The sequence below is a fragment of the Rhodamnia argentea genome, chromosome 11 (assembly GCF_020921035.1).
Source record: "Rhodamnia argentea isolate NSW1041297 chromosome 11, ASM2092103v1, whole genome shotgun sequence".
Classification (NCBI taxonomy): domain Eukaryota; kingdom Viridiplantae; phylum Streptophyta; class Magnoliopsida; order Myrtales; family Myrtaceae; genus Rhodamnia; species Rhodamnia argentea.
Genome location: NC_063160.1, coordinates 3,671,860 through 3,686,601, shown reverse-complemented (window position 1 = coordinate 3,686,601; position 14,742 = coordinate 3,671,860). Strand labels below are relative to the sequence as shown.

At 37.9% G+C, this 14,742-nt stretch overlaps 1 protein-coding gene across 3 annotated transcripts; it reads left to right on the top strand.

Annotated features, from left to right (window-relative positions):
- The first annotated feature begins 815 nt into the window (after window positions 1–815).
- Window positions 816–9,440, top strand: LOC115739362 (ubiquitin carboxyl-terminal hydrolase 3). 3 transcript variants are annotated; one of them, XM_030672398.2, is made up of 7 exons: window positions 816–1,290; window positions 1,831–1,944; window positions 2,462–2,560; window positions 5,400–5,588; window positions 5,724–5,905; window positions 8,587–9,019; window positions 9,098–9,340. In XM_030672398.2, exons 1-6 carry the CDS (start codon window positions 1,174–1,176, stop codon window positions 8,990–8,992), a joined length of 1,107 nt encoding a protein of 368 aa, XP_030528258.1. In that variant the 5' UTR covers window positions 816–1,173; the 3' UTR covers window positions 8,993–9,019; window positions 9,098–9,340. The 3 variants fall into 3 exon arrangements, with proteins under 3 accessions (XP_030528258.1, XP_030528257.1, XP_048128068.1); XM_030672397.2 differs by having other exon boundaries at window positions 817–1,290; window positions 8,587–9,340; XM_048272111.1 differs by lacking the exon at window positions 816–1,290 and adding an exon at window positions 1,372–1,640 and having other exon boundaries at window positions 8,587–9,440.
- Window positions 9,441–14,742: the final 5,302 nt, after the last annotated feature.

The following is a 14,742-nucleotide window of genomic DNA, read 5'->3' as shown; positions in this document are numbered from 1 at the left end:
CTGTCAATCTAGAAATGTTGGGTTCCTCGTTCACACACCAAGAAGACAACCATGGAAATTTTGAGGTTTCTCATGCGTGGACATTTCCTACAGTTTATGTTAACAACATTCTTAATTTACTATACATAGATATTACGTGTTCCTACTTTTTAAGGATCTCAAATATTTCTTTTTTCTCGTTTTCAAATATAATTTTGTATCGGTTCTTACATGTATCGGTATTGAAATTTAAATCTTCTCCATCACATTTCAACGTTCCTAAGAAGATATAAATCGTGAGATATTTTCTTCGTATTAATTGTTCAAGTATTTCATAATAGGTTTTCCTAATATTTTAGAAATCAAACATGGTTTACGGAATCAAATTCCTAGTGCAAATGATAACCATTATGCCTTTGAAATTAATTTACGGCCATGAATTCATATTTCTATTTCGAACTTTTGGATGAGTTTCCGAGGGGATAAACGCGTTTGATAACGGCATAAAATTCTTAGGACCGGCTGCGATCGGCGGGTCGGTGGACGGCAAATCGGCGAATTGGGACCGATGGACGGCGGACTACTTACCGACGACCGAGACGCGAGAGAGAAGGATTGAGCGATGAAATTTTTTTTTAAAATTTTTTATTTCTATTTCAAATTTATTTCTAAAATAAAATTTGTTTCATAAATAAATAAAAATTGAAATTACGTTGCCAAATGGATTTACGTATTTTTTTTTTTTGGAACAAAATAGAGAAATTATTGCTTGCGCCTTAAGATCTCCGTTAATTTAACTAAATTCAAAATTGAATGCAATTTTCGTCTGACTCATTTTTTTCGGGGGGGTCTCCTTCGTCACTCTCGCTCGTCTCCGGTCTACCTTCGTTCATCTTCTCCTTCCTTTTCTCCTCCGAACGAGACCATAAACCCCAAATTCTGGCAACCGACGAAGAGCACGAATCGAAGATACATAGAACCAAGCAACGATTTTGATTCGCAGGTTCGATTCGATTCGAGTCGATTCCGGAGGCTGCGCATCGCCTTTGCCCTCCCTCTCTCTCGCCGCGAGCGAATTCGTGGAGGAATCGGTCGGGAAAACATTTGGGATTTGGGGTTGCGAATTAAGGGTCGACACTCCTGGCTCATCCTCTCTCCAACCTCCGCCTGCTCTCGATCCGCGGTCTGAGGGTTATGGGTGCTGCGGGCTCCAAGCTCGAGAAGGCCCTCGGCGACCAGTTCCCCGAGGGCGAGCGCTACTTCGGCCTCGAGAACTTCGGCAACACTTGCTATTGCAACAGCGTCTTGCAGGTTTTTCTCTTCTCTCTCAATTGGATGGTCGTCGCTTCGGGGGAGGATGTCGTAATCGGGTTGTTTTGTTTCGAGCGAGGTCCATTATGGGAATTCTCTTTTCATTTCAGTCTGGTTTGGCCTTCTCTCTTTTGGAGAGTCAATTGCTGATTGGGGTCCATTCAGATTTAGTTTGCCTCTTTGGTAGCTCATGTCGTGTGAGGAGTATCTTTTATTTTGTAAAGATGTGAAGGAGGGCCTGAAGTTGATTGCTAGTTAGGAAGGGTTTTCAAGCTATGCTTGGGGTTGGATTAGATAAGCTACCCACTCAGTTGGCGATTCTGATGGCTGAATGGTCACTTATTGTGAAGTTTAAAGAAAGCTGCGTGTTATTATGTGTGTCATCTGGTGCACATTCTGTGAGTCATCTGTTGTTGGGAAGTAGATTTTGGGGTTTTCATTGGATAACAGCAACTTCTGCTGAGGAGTTTGATCATTAGATTTTCCAAATTTACGTTTATAGTGATTTTGCTCACCTTTGTTTCTCCAATTCTTGGGCAGGCCCTTTATTTTTGCGTGCCCTTTCGCGACCAACTGCTTGACTATTATGCAAGTAACAAAAGTGTTGGAGATGAAGATAACCTGTTAGCGTGCCTTGCAGACCTATTTACGCAGGTGTGAAATTCTTATGACGTCTGTACTGCTTACATACGGTTAGCAGTTTCATTAGGGTAATCGTTTGCACTGCTATTGGTGCTCATACAGTAATCCTTTTGTGTATGTGTTAATCACTTATGGATATAGTCACTTATGAAACTTATGGATATAGTCTTGCTTTATCGTTGATGGTACTTGATTTTTCTTAAAATCTTTGTTAATTCCATTGTGGACAGATGAACTATGAAGAAGTGACTTTTAAATTGTCAACGGATGTTTTCAAGTTCATATTCCCCTTGTGATGTTCTGCATTTTGATTTTAAATCTTCTTTGCTTTTTCTTTCTAATTCTCAATTAAATTATCATTATATACTAAGACATGATATACTATAAGTTTTTTTTTTTTTGTTCCACTTATTATGGGCTATGCATGATGTTTCTTATACATCCTTTTCTCCCAGAGTAAGGCTCCCCTTGTTGTAATACCTGTTCTAACTCTAGCTCTGAGCTTATGGTGATTACATGTGATATGCAGATAAGTTCACAAAAGAAGAAAACCGGTGTCATTGCTCCAAAACGTTTTGTCCAGAGATTAAAGAAACAAAATGAGCTGTTCCGAAGCTACATGCACCAGGTTGCTGTGATTTCTTATTTGTTCTTTGTGGTCCAATAATTGTTCTCCGGGGAAAACTGCATTTGTAAAAGTTCCACCTTTGTTAGGATTTTCGGAGCTAAATCTTCCTCCAATCTTTTCCATTCTTGATCTACAGTGTATATGTTGGTGTAGAAGGCAAAATAGTAGGCATCGGTTGTGATCTATGGTATGGGAAACAAGGGAGCATTAATATATTAGGAGAATGCTTACTTGATTCATGGAAACTGTCAAGCTCCTTGGGGATTGCCCTGTTTTGATAAATCTTTATCTAATCCGGGAGGTCCTTGGTTTAACAATCTAGACATCTTAACAATCCACATTCTAATAGGGAAGGACTAATGCTTATATGTGTCGTTTTCAATGGATTATTTTTCAATGAAAGAAATTGCAGATAATATTTGATTAGAGGTCTAAAGTTGCCAAGTGGGTGAGACTTAATCCGGTGTTCAGGAGTTAGAATTTAGTTTATTATGCCTTTTACACAAGCTTCACGGTCCGGAGTGGGAATGGAACCCATTAATGGAATGACCCTGTTGGGAATGGATTGGACAAGTTCCATGAGAACTAGCTGGCATATTATATTTGTTGAAAGTATGCTTAGTTATAACTATAGCTAATCCAATGCTGTTGTGCTTCATTCGGATGGGATTTTAGGGAGAGTGTTGTTCAGCAAAGATGGTTAGTTACGTGAAAGTACCTTCTGTTTGAGAAAATTTTTTTTTTTTTGGGTCAAATTGAGAGTTGACTGGTGTAGCTTTAGTAAACATTATATAATTATATTATTTCTTATCTGGATTGTTCATTTCTTATTGGAGAAGATGCTGACTTCATTAGTATATTAGCTACTTTCTGTGCAACTACTTGCAGATAACAAAAGAACTAGCATTGGTTTTTCTTTCTCTCTGTTTATAAGAAATTTAGTATGCTTTTGGAGCCAACTGCATGTGAAATATAGTGCGGGAAATCTATAGTAGTTTGGTTTATTGCACATATTCTGGATAGGATGTCCTGCAGGCAATTCTCTGTTCCTTTCGTGGGGAATGACGTGCTAGTGCTTTTTGATGCAATTTCTGCTTGCGAAGTGTTTCAGACATTATATACTGTCATTTACTGGAGCCTGAGAGTTACCTATGAGCTGTATGTTGTGAATAATTGCATATATTCCCAGTTTTGCTCTACTCAATTAGTTTAATGACCGGTGCAAAGTTTTTTGGATAATTTCTTTTAGCGTCTCTTTTTTCTTGTACTGCAGTTTTTCATTATGGTCAATTATTGCCCTGTTCGTTCCCTTTTTCACTTGTTTTATGTGTGCAGGGGAGGGAAAGTGTCTATTACCTGTCACATCCATAGTAGTGGCAGAGGTTCCGAGTGACATTCTGTATAGGGTGGTAGAAAGTGGTTATTCAAGGAAACGCCTTAGAACTTTGTAATTGCTTCTTTCCCTTGATTCCTTCTTGAAAGGTAATTTAGAACAAATGTGGAGGCTCTTCTTGGAAAGATTTTAGACTAAATTTAAAATACTTGGAAAGCTCGGGTGGTTCAAAATGGGGGAGATTGTTTTTGTTTAGCAAAGCTTCACAGAGAGAATGACCCTAGATGTTATATGAGATATGCTTATAGAAAAATAATTTCGAGGAAGCATTGGCTGTAATGGGGTTTCTAGACTGGGGATGGAGAAACTATCTTTGGCTAGGCCATTGAAGGAATTTGTTATGACCATAAACTTTCTTACTAGTACCTGTAAACAATGTAGAATGAAACAGAAACATATTAAGTTCCTGCTAGTACTCAAATCATGAATAGAGTACTAATCCAACTCAGAGCAGAATCAATCCGATTTAAGACACTTATATGAGCTACGGGTCAATTGAACAGTCCACCTTTATGAAAGATTGGTAAGATAATCAGTATTTAAGCTAAATGTATATTTGTGTGAACTGGTAAGCTGCATCCCTTTTTTTGTTTTTGGCGGTAACTAAACAATAAACTACTATAGGGCACAAGGGGTGTGAACCTGTGTACAAAAAAGAGCTTAAAACCAAAATGAGTGCAATTACAAGACAAAGATTTAGCTAATAATCAAAGAAGATCTAATGTGAAACTGCATCTTGGAGCCATCCCTTCCTCATTGGCCCCTCAAAAGAAGAAAGCAAGAAAAGACCATACCAGCAGGGATCTTATACAGGTTCTCGGAATGGAGCATATTTACTATTCCTAAACTTGATAGTAGTTGCTCAGTACAATCTTTCCAGTTGTATTAGGAAGGAGCTGTAGGTGTAGAATGAACTTCATGGATGCTCAGGAAGATGAAGTTTTGTAATGGTGATTCCTAGCTACCTTTTCATTCTAGTGGAAAGGCAAGATAGACACCGAGGGTTATATCTCCTCTCAAGAGTAAATGTTTTTTTCTGGTATTTCTGTTTGGTTTTGGAAAAAATCCGAGAGACGAGTAACAGGTGTATGGTGTCTTGTAATTCCTCAGCCATTTTAATGTTAGGGGAGTTTCAGGTGTTTCTTCCAATATACCCATCAATATAAACATTGCCGGAAGAAGCTTAACATATAATTTTCATGATAGCAACAGGATTTTTGATTGGAGATGATGTATATTCATTGCCTCAGCGTAAACATAGTGGAAATATTTGGCCAATTAGGCATTCCTGTAAGTGCATGCGAATTTCTTATCAGTATCACTGAAGATAGTCACAAGTCAGCAATGCCGTTTTCCTTTTTATGTTGCTGCCCACTACCCTTTAATACTATCTCATTATTCTATTGGAAATTTGTGAACGAATGCCAATGTCACTGTTTTTGGCAGGATGCACATGAGTTTTTGAACTTTCTGCTAAATGAAATTGTGGACACTTTGGAGAAAGAGGCCCAAGCCACAAAAAATGATCAAGAAACATCATCACCTGCTGAGAAGACTGCAAATGGGCCTAAGAATGCCCATGCTAACGGTGGCCCGAAGGAGCAATTAGATACTTGGGTGCACAAGAATTTTCAGGTTGTTTCAGCTTTGGTCAACTTGTGTGGTCATCCTCGTATAATTGTTGATGGTGGAGCTTATGATCATACCTACACTTATATTTGTTAGTCCGCTAAACTCATACAATTGCTTTTACTTGTGTTTTTCAATTAGGGAATACTTACAAATGAGACAAGGTGCCTGCGGTGCGAGACAGTAACTGCAAGAGATGAAACTTTTTTTGACTTGAGTCTTGATATTGAACAGAATAGTTCAATTACCAGCTGTTTAAAAAACTTTAGCTCAACAGAAACATTAAATGCTGAGGACAAATTTTTCTGTGACAAATGCTGCAGGTACATAGCTTTACTTTTTCTGTTAGGGCTGGTTCTTTTAATACTTGACCATCATTGTACTTACTACTTTTTTGTTGTTAATTGAGGGACAATGGAGTCTTTATTATTATTTTTTCTCTGGCATTATGGGCTGCCTTTTCCTTTCAAGTTCCTTTTATTGCTTTGCCATGGGTTGTGATGTAAGCAATCTGCTAATTGTGGTTATCTGAAGTATGTAAAGAATTTAATGTACTGAAAGCTTGAATTTGTTGGAGTTCCTTGGCTAATGACATGAACAGCTGCCAATTGGGAAGATCATCCATTTTTCCCCCCGATACGGGGCAGTTTTTGGATCTTATCTTATATGTCAAATGGTTCTTCTCTGCAATCTGAGATGTATGATTTGACTTGCTAAAGCAGGAAAAATGGAAGGACATGTCTGTTAAGTCGATAGAAATTGAGTCAGATCTCATATCACACTGTCAAGTGTAGGGAAGATGTAACACAAACATTGTTAATTGAAACTCATACAAGTTGGGTCATTTTCTGTTTGGCTCCTTTATTTAGATAATGTGCTCACTTTGTTTTATACTTTGGTTCCAATGGGCAGTTTTTGATAGTCAAATCTAGTGGCAAAGAAAGAGTTGATGTGGATCATTTCAGAGAGTTTTTGGGTATGAGGACCATCTCGGGTCTATGTACTTCTAGATGACCTGTGGCCTAGGATATTGGATTCATGCTTGCTTTCAATTCTTTTTCTCAACTCTTTTATTTGTTAAATGTTCGCATTGAGTTTTCTATCGATTTCGACATTTAGTTACTTCATTACGATGGCGCTTAGTTGCTGTTAACTGCAATTTTATACTCACGATAGTTCTCTAGTGCTTTGCTTCAAGCATGTTATTTATATAGAATTTGTCTATTGGGATGTGTTGTTTCTTCTTCTAACCTCCCAGAGTACATATTCTCTGTACAAATTGTTACTATTCTTTTTGGGAAGTGTTGTCTATATAAGAAGATGTTCCGTTCTGTTACTTCTGTGAGTTATCTTGTGTGGTGCATCACTTGAATATAACATGATAAATGTTAAAAGAGCTTTAGGTTGGAGAAATGTGTCATAGACGTGTGGCCTCTCACTCTTACATTGAGGCTGTGAGAATACTCCATAGTTCTGCTATGATGGATAAAGGCTCTCTCTTCATGTTTGCTTATTGTCTAGTTTTTCACAAAAATTAGAGTTCTCTTATGAATGTTTGGTGCCCTCCAACACTTATATTCCTAAACAACCAGAATTAGTAAGATGATGCGAGTTTTCTCCTTTTTATGTTGCTTGGGTAGAAGCAAGGTTCTTGTCTAGCTGTCTTCTCTAGTTTGGTTCCTAGGTACAGTGAGCTATTATTAATTATAAACCAGACCTAATATTATCCACCGACCAGCTGTCCAAAGAAGATGGCTGATTAATTCATTATTCTTTTTTTTCCTCTAGAGACCATTGTGGTTTTTTTTCCCTGCTATTCATTCTGGCGAACTCCTCATAGCTTCCAAAATTATGCAAGTCACTTGTCACCAGCGTCATTAGTGCTTTTGTCTGCCACAGCTACCACTATGGGCTGACTGCTGTCGTTGCCACCACAGTTGTGGTGGCTGGCGACCACCAGTTGAGTCAGTGCCAATAACTCCTCTTTCCACCTGGAACTAGGCACGGGCATTTTCATGATAGTGTGCTACAACTCCATTTGTTTCGTATGAAAAACATTGAAATCATTATTGAAGTTGCTTTTGGTTGAAAATTATTTCCAGGTAATAACTCTTCTAACTGGAAAGCAACTTACATGAAATGAAGGTGACTACAGCTAGAAGCTGAATGAGCAATTATTTTTCAGCCATTAGTTTGGTTTATATATTATTTTTCAACAGATATTATCTTCGGTGGTTGTCTTGCATTGCTACTTCTCAAATTTGCAAAGTTTCTTATGAACTTTTGTGGCACGAGTGCTATTCATGGCTAACTGAAATAAGAGTTTGTGCAGATTTCAGAAGAAAAGGAAATGTACCCTTGTGAATAGATATTGTGTTTATCTGACAGCAGTTTCACCTGGGACTTATACGTTCGAATTTTGGGTTCCAACTTTAATTCATCAATCCTATAAATAGTTCTTCTGGGCTCTTAGGGGATTTGGCTGCAGAATATGGTTTATGGCATTTGAGGTCTCTGTGCTATTTTGATAGAAGCTAATTGTAGTATCAGTGTAAGTGCAAAATTTTCTGTGACATGGAAGATAATATATGCACCTGTTAGGTAGAGGGAAACTGTGTGCTAGTTTGACGTACTTTGCATTCTAGAATTTGAGTTTTCTGACGTGTGAGGGGACATGGCTGTCTTTTTGTCTTGTTTTGGCTTAATGTAGAATCACAGTGGGTGTTAACATATAATTTCTTAACGAGATTTTCTCCTTATGCCTGGCAAATTTGCTTAATGGTAGTTGCATTCTACCCCAAATGCACATGGATGTTGCTGAAATACTATGTTTCCCATGTCTTGCAAATTTGCTTAATGGTAGTTTCGTTCTACTCCAAATGCACATGGATGATGCTGAAAATACTATGTTTCCCTCTGATCGCCATCCTCTTCTTAGAGGCTATAGTTTTCTACTACGAAGGTAACACCGGCAAAACTGAATCCTTAAACAAATTGCTTGCAGCTTGCAAGAAGCTCAGAAGAGGATGAAGATAAAAAAGCCACCTCAAATCCTTGTCATCCATCTGAAGAGGTTTAAGTACATTGAGCAGCTCGGTCGGTACAAGAAGTTATCTTATCGCGTTGTGTTTCCACTGGAGCTGAAGCTAAGTAACACTGTAGAAGATGCAGATTCTGAATATTCCTTATTTGCTGTGGTTGTCCATGTTGGAAGTGGGCCGAACCATGGCCACTATGTTAGCCTGGTGAAGAGCCACAACCACTGGTTATTTTTTGATGACGAAAATGTAGAGATGATTGACGAGTCCGCGGTGCAGACATTCTTTGGATCGGCACAGGAATATTCGAGTAATACAGATCATGGTTACATCTTGTTCTATGAGAGACTTGGCAACGGGCATATGAGTTGAGAAGAAGGGAACTAGATCCCTAATTAGGTAATTTAACCACTCTGGCCTGTTTTGTTGTTTTATGTCCTATTTTATTGGTCTTTGCCCTCCTTTACAACCTCTCAGGGATCTGTTCGCCAGCTATCATTGAGATAAAAGGTGTCCTGGAAAGTGTATACTTTGATGGTCCGTGTACAGCTTATGGTGGAAGCACACTGTCCCTTTTTTCTTACTAATAAGAGGGGGAAACAGCACTGTATATGTTGGCTTTGAAAATTTTTTACCCAAGTGGTAATTCGCTGCTGATTTTGCCATCATTTTAGAGTAAATTGTAGTACATGGCCATTTTGATTCTGGGTTTTCTCTTGAGCTTTCGGGCATTATAGTTCTTTGTGAGCTGCAATTGTTTGTTGACATCTTCTGGTGGGTGGTGCAAGACTAATGCCATTGTTGAGTAGGTGTTGAAAAAGCTCCAGTAATTTGTTGTAGCAATAAACCTGGGCTTCCGTAGACTTTTAAGCCAAACACAAGGTTGTTTTGGCAAATTCAATAGTGCGAGACATGGATTACACTTCTTGCATCTTCCATATTTATATCTGTAAGTGTTAAAAAACATTTCCTGCGTGCTAGCGTTTCACTAGAAGCACTAGTACTAGTTAGGGTACCAAAACCTCCATGTTTCTTGTATGTTATTAGTCCTCAAGAGTCGATATTGACTTCATGCGGTTTGAAGATTGGAGGGTAAAGTCCAAGTTAGACTATCTAACTTATAGTCTGTTTTTCTAATGTTTCTCTGATTGCTACATTCTAAAATTAATTCAGTTAGTGTTGTTCTTAATGAAAATCATTGAAAAAGATATGCGATTCATTCAAAAGAAGCTATGAATTCTCCATGTACATTACATAGAAGATCCGTCGTCCAATTTAGATTCTTTCCATGTTGTCAGGCAACCAAAATCTTCGATCTTCTGGATAAGTGGAAGTAAAACTAGTGAAGGCTCTCTTTGAATATATGCCTTCAAATCCAACAAAAGAATCAGAATATGTAGAACAGAACAACATCGAAGCTTATTTTTATGTTTTTGGTCGAAACATTGAAGCTTACTTGACTCTGCGAGAGGCGATAGTTGTTTTATAATGAATCATTGGGCACATTAACTTGCATTATCATACACATTATTAACTAGTTGACATTGACCACGTGAACTTACTTTGTGTACCTTGGAACCGGTTAATTCTCTTTTCCTTTTTTGTTTCATTTCTTTATTCTTTTTGTTTTTGCGTCATGTTTGGCTAAACAAACGAAAATTAAAGCAACTACAAAAATTTCCCTTCAAAGAAAGAGTTTCATCAACAAACTACTTATCCCAAACATAATCATTTATGAGTGAAGTAATCTGTCAAATCTAACAAGAGAAATTATACATGTTGTCACGTAGAGTAAATGAAAGGGGTTAATAGAAATTTGAGGTTTCCAAAATGCATAGTATATTGGATTTCTCTTGCAATGAATAGACATATATCTTGCATGTGGATTCTCATGGGTACATATCTCAATGGGTGCTCGAGCAAGTTTAAGATTGATCCTAACAAAGGAAGAGCATATTGAATAACAATAGTAATTAATTGTTGCTCCAAATTCTGAAAGTTTGATAGCACTAGTTTGGGCTAAAGTACATTAGAAATGCCAAAATTTGTGTACAATACTCAAAACGATCATTTAAGTGCCAGATTTTTTGAAAAACGCTCACTTCGATGCTAACTCCGATTTAAGCGGACGTGGCTCGCCGGAAATCCGACGTAGCCACCGGAAATCTGATGTGGCCTATTTTTTTATTAATATTTGAGTTGACGTGGCTCACCGGAGTTGGCATTAAAGTGAGCATTTTTCAAAATATTTGGCACTTAAGTAGTTGTTTCGAAAGTTTTGACATTGAAGTGATCGTTTTTTAAAAAATTTGGCACTTAAGTGATCGTTTTGAAAGTTTTGGCACTCATAGTGTACTTTAGCCCACTAGTTTGAAAATTGGTGAAAAATATCTATAGGGTTACCTCGGTTTGGTCCGATTGTCTAGTTCCCGATCTGGTTTTTCGATTCCCTATTCGGTGCGGTTAGTTCCTACGTGGAAACTGGACCACATAGCCTAGTCCCAAAAAAATTGCAATTGGACCGACGAGTCCAGGAAGTAGGAATCGGACTAATTTCTAGGGTTGGTCTGGCCCTATTCCCGATTCTACCCGAGACCAATACTCACCCCTTATATAGTCTAATCGAGAAAGTACAAGTGGGAGATGATACCAAGTGATATTTCCCGTGAAAATACACATACTTATATCAAGGTTCCTGAAGTCGCCACTCCATTAATATAGTTTTAAATATGCATAAATTTGTTCTTTTTTTTTTTTTTCATCCGACGTATCATTGATTCAATATTTTCGCCTAGGTTACCCGACTTCTTCCACGAGAGTCAAGCCCTTGTCCAGTTTGGTGTGCATTTTGCGAGGGGTCTTACTTACAAATCAATGGGCAAGTCCCTTCACATTGATGATAAATGCTTCAACCTTGTACGATCATTTGACTAATGTGCCAGACAGATCATTTCAGCAGTTAAAAACGATTGAACACCTCAATAGGAATCGTTATAACCTTCACATTAACCTAGAAAAAAAAAAAATCAAATCAAACAAGAGAAAAATCAAAGAACAAATCATGATTCACATATTCAATTGAAAGTTCTGTTGCGGGTGTGGCGAAGAACGTGAAAAACTAACATGGAGCTGATATGCCTGGATATTTATAGCAGAGAAATGAGAAAGCAACTACGTTTCTTGTAGGCCGAGTCGAGTCTAAATTGTCCAATGACCAAAATGTTAAATAATAATGATTTTTTCTTGACACTTATCATATCAACTGTTAGAATATTTAGATATTAAATCACGATTTTATCTTACAACTTAGCTTTTCGAACAGTTGGCATCGATCTAACAAAATCTCATGTGATATTGGAACATGAGATCTTGAATTCAATTCCAAGGCCCTTATCTGTCTCTCTAAATTTACGTTAACAATCTGACAAAGAATCACCCAAAAAGATTGTGTTAAACTATCATTTAAAAGGGAATGAAATCTTGTGATCTAAATCACAAATTCCTTCAACCTTCAAGTCCAGTTCTAGCCTCAATTAGATTATTTTGAAGTGGGACACAAGTTCAATATATATATATATATATATATATCCACATCAACTTGATACAGTGTACTATGTCACTCTAAACATGATCTTAGAGCGCGTTTAGCATCTGTTCCTTGATGGACTTAATGACCTCCAAAAATTTTACTTCCGTGGTTCCAATTTCACTACAAATGCTTTTCCAGGAAACTTATCAAACAATGTCTTATAGAAAAATTGTTGTTCACCCTATCAACAAATCCAGTTCATGTGGATCTGATCAATCACGCATTAGGTCAATCGGGTTAGATTCGCCCCTAGGATCTAGTGAACTATGACAATGAACGACCATTAAACCCTCGTTCCATCGAGAGGAGAGAGCGATGAGATTAGGATTGATGACCAATTCTGAGGAAAGGAACTTCCATCGCTTATATTTATGTAACATTTCTTGGTTATGATCAGTAAGAAAGTGCGAATTCTTGCTGCTATGCGAAACAAACACAGCCTTAGTGGAGATTAGTTTGCACTTCCATGTACATAATCCTTGTATCCCTAGTTGCGAAGACCGCGTCTGCTTTCCAAAAATATCCATTACCAAATCTGTAATTACCACACCTGCCCATAACACTAAAAAACAATTGAAAAGCAAACCACACAAATCTTGAGCAATATGCTGAGGTTTGGCATATATATGGGAGTGAGTTATTGTAAGCCGTTTAGCTTGAAAGCTGCACGTTGCACAATAAAAGGCATAGACATGCTAGGAAGTGAAACTTAGGCCAATGCTGATATTAGGTAAAAGCAAGGTATCAGTCCCGGCGAGAACTTAAGGAATTGGCATCATGAATAGTTGTATAGTGAATGCTTGCAAAATCCAAAATGAGAGAGTAGACAACACTCGGAGAGTGAATCGGATGTTCTGACTGCTCAGTGAAACAATTTCGATCTGCATGTATCATAGAATGTGCATGTAGCCACACGTTCTCGAGGTACTCATCACCTGCATGTAGTCGATAATTAAACCTGCACAGTAGTGTTCTTTCTTCAGATAGCAAAACCGCGAAAATTAATCTCTATTTTTCCTTTCCTTTTCTGCATTTTATGTTGATATTGTTAGAAAATCCAATCCAAAAGCTTAAATTACTAAGTGGAGGGAGACCACATGAATATAAAGAGTATATAAGACTCGTTATCAAGTGATGTCGAACAAGAACTTCAACACCCCCTCTCACGTGCAAGCTGGATTACGAGTGGTACGTGAAATTTGACTAATGGCGTATACACGGACAATATTGGCTCTGATACCATATTAAGAAGTGAGAAAAAAATAATGGAATTTTTTTTTACCATTAGGCACAAGACAAATAGAAATATACATACAAAGGAGGGTATGCCGTAAATACATATAACAAAGGGAAAAACCCTAATCCTATATACAATATATCTAACACATAGGCCATTCGCAACTTTGACAAACCTTCTTGTGCTTACTTACAATAGATCTGTGGCCCAAGAAAGTTAGCTTCCTTTAAAGAAGAAGAGAAGGCCCAACATGAACATGAAGAGCACGTCAGATAAGCCAGGATGACCTGCTTGGTGACCCTGCAATCGTACTCATCGATCGATGAGAATCGAAGCTCTCTTGTAGGAAGCAGGCAAGTCATCCTTGGCTAACAAACATGGCTCGTCATGTCATGTAAGGCCTCTCTTCCTCACCAAAACATTCCAATGCCTCTCTGTATGTGATGTGATGAATAAAAAGAACGGGAAAATTTGTATCTTCTAGGAGTAGTTGCTTTTAAGAAGGAAGAAGAAGCCTAACATGAAAGATAAGAGACTTTCTGATTAGCCAAGGAGACTGCCTGAATCCAGAACGAACTACTCAAACACTCAGTTCAGGTCGAATAGATTGAGTTCGGCGCAGGCAAGTCATCCTTGGCTACCAAATGAGACTCTTTTCTTCATGTTAGCCTCTCTACTTCTTCTCCTACTCAAGAACCATGCTTCAATTTTTTTCTGGCATTCGTGCATGCATTTATAGGGCATGGAACCGAACATGAGATCAGATTCCAAAGCCCACCAATATCTTAGGAGGACCACCTTAAGTCAATTTGTGTCATACATTTATCTCATTTAATTTGTCCTTTTTGTCCAAAAACAAGTAATGATTCTTATCACTCTCATTGGTGATTAAGCTTCCAATATGAGAATATATTCTTTTCATAAGCGAAGGGATTACAGGTGCGTAATGTTCACTGAACTGAGCAAAAAAGCATGCCAAAAACTTATGAGCAAAACATACGGATGGCTCTTAATCAGGTATTTATCAGCATCATCCTGTTACATTTTCCTTGAAGCAACTTGGGTTGAAATCAACATTCCTGGGCTTTAGTTGCATTTCAGGCAAAAAGTGTGCTGCCTTGTGCAACATTTGAATTGCAATGAATTTCATGGACCAAAACCCAGCTTGGCAATGAACTATACCAGATGATTTCTTGGCATAAAATCCTGAATAAAATGATTAAAAGAGGTTATTTATGACCAGAGTTGCACTAAGTATTTACTTCTTTGCCCTAACCGCTTGAATGTTCTGATGCT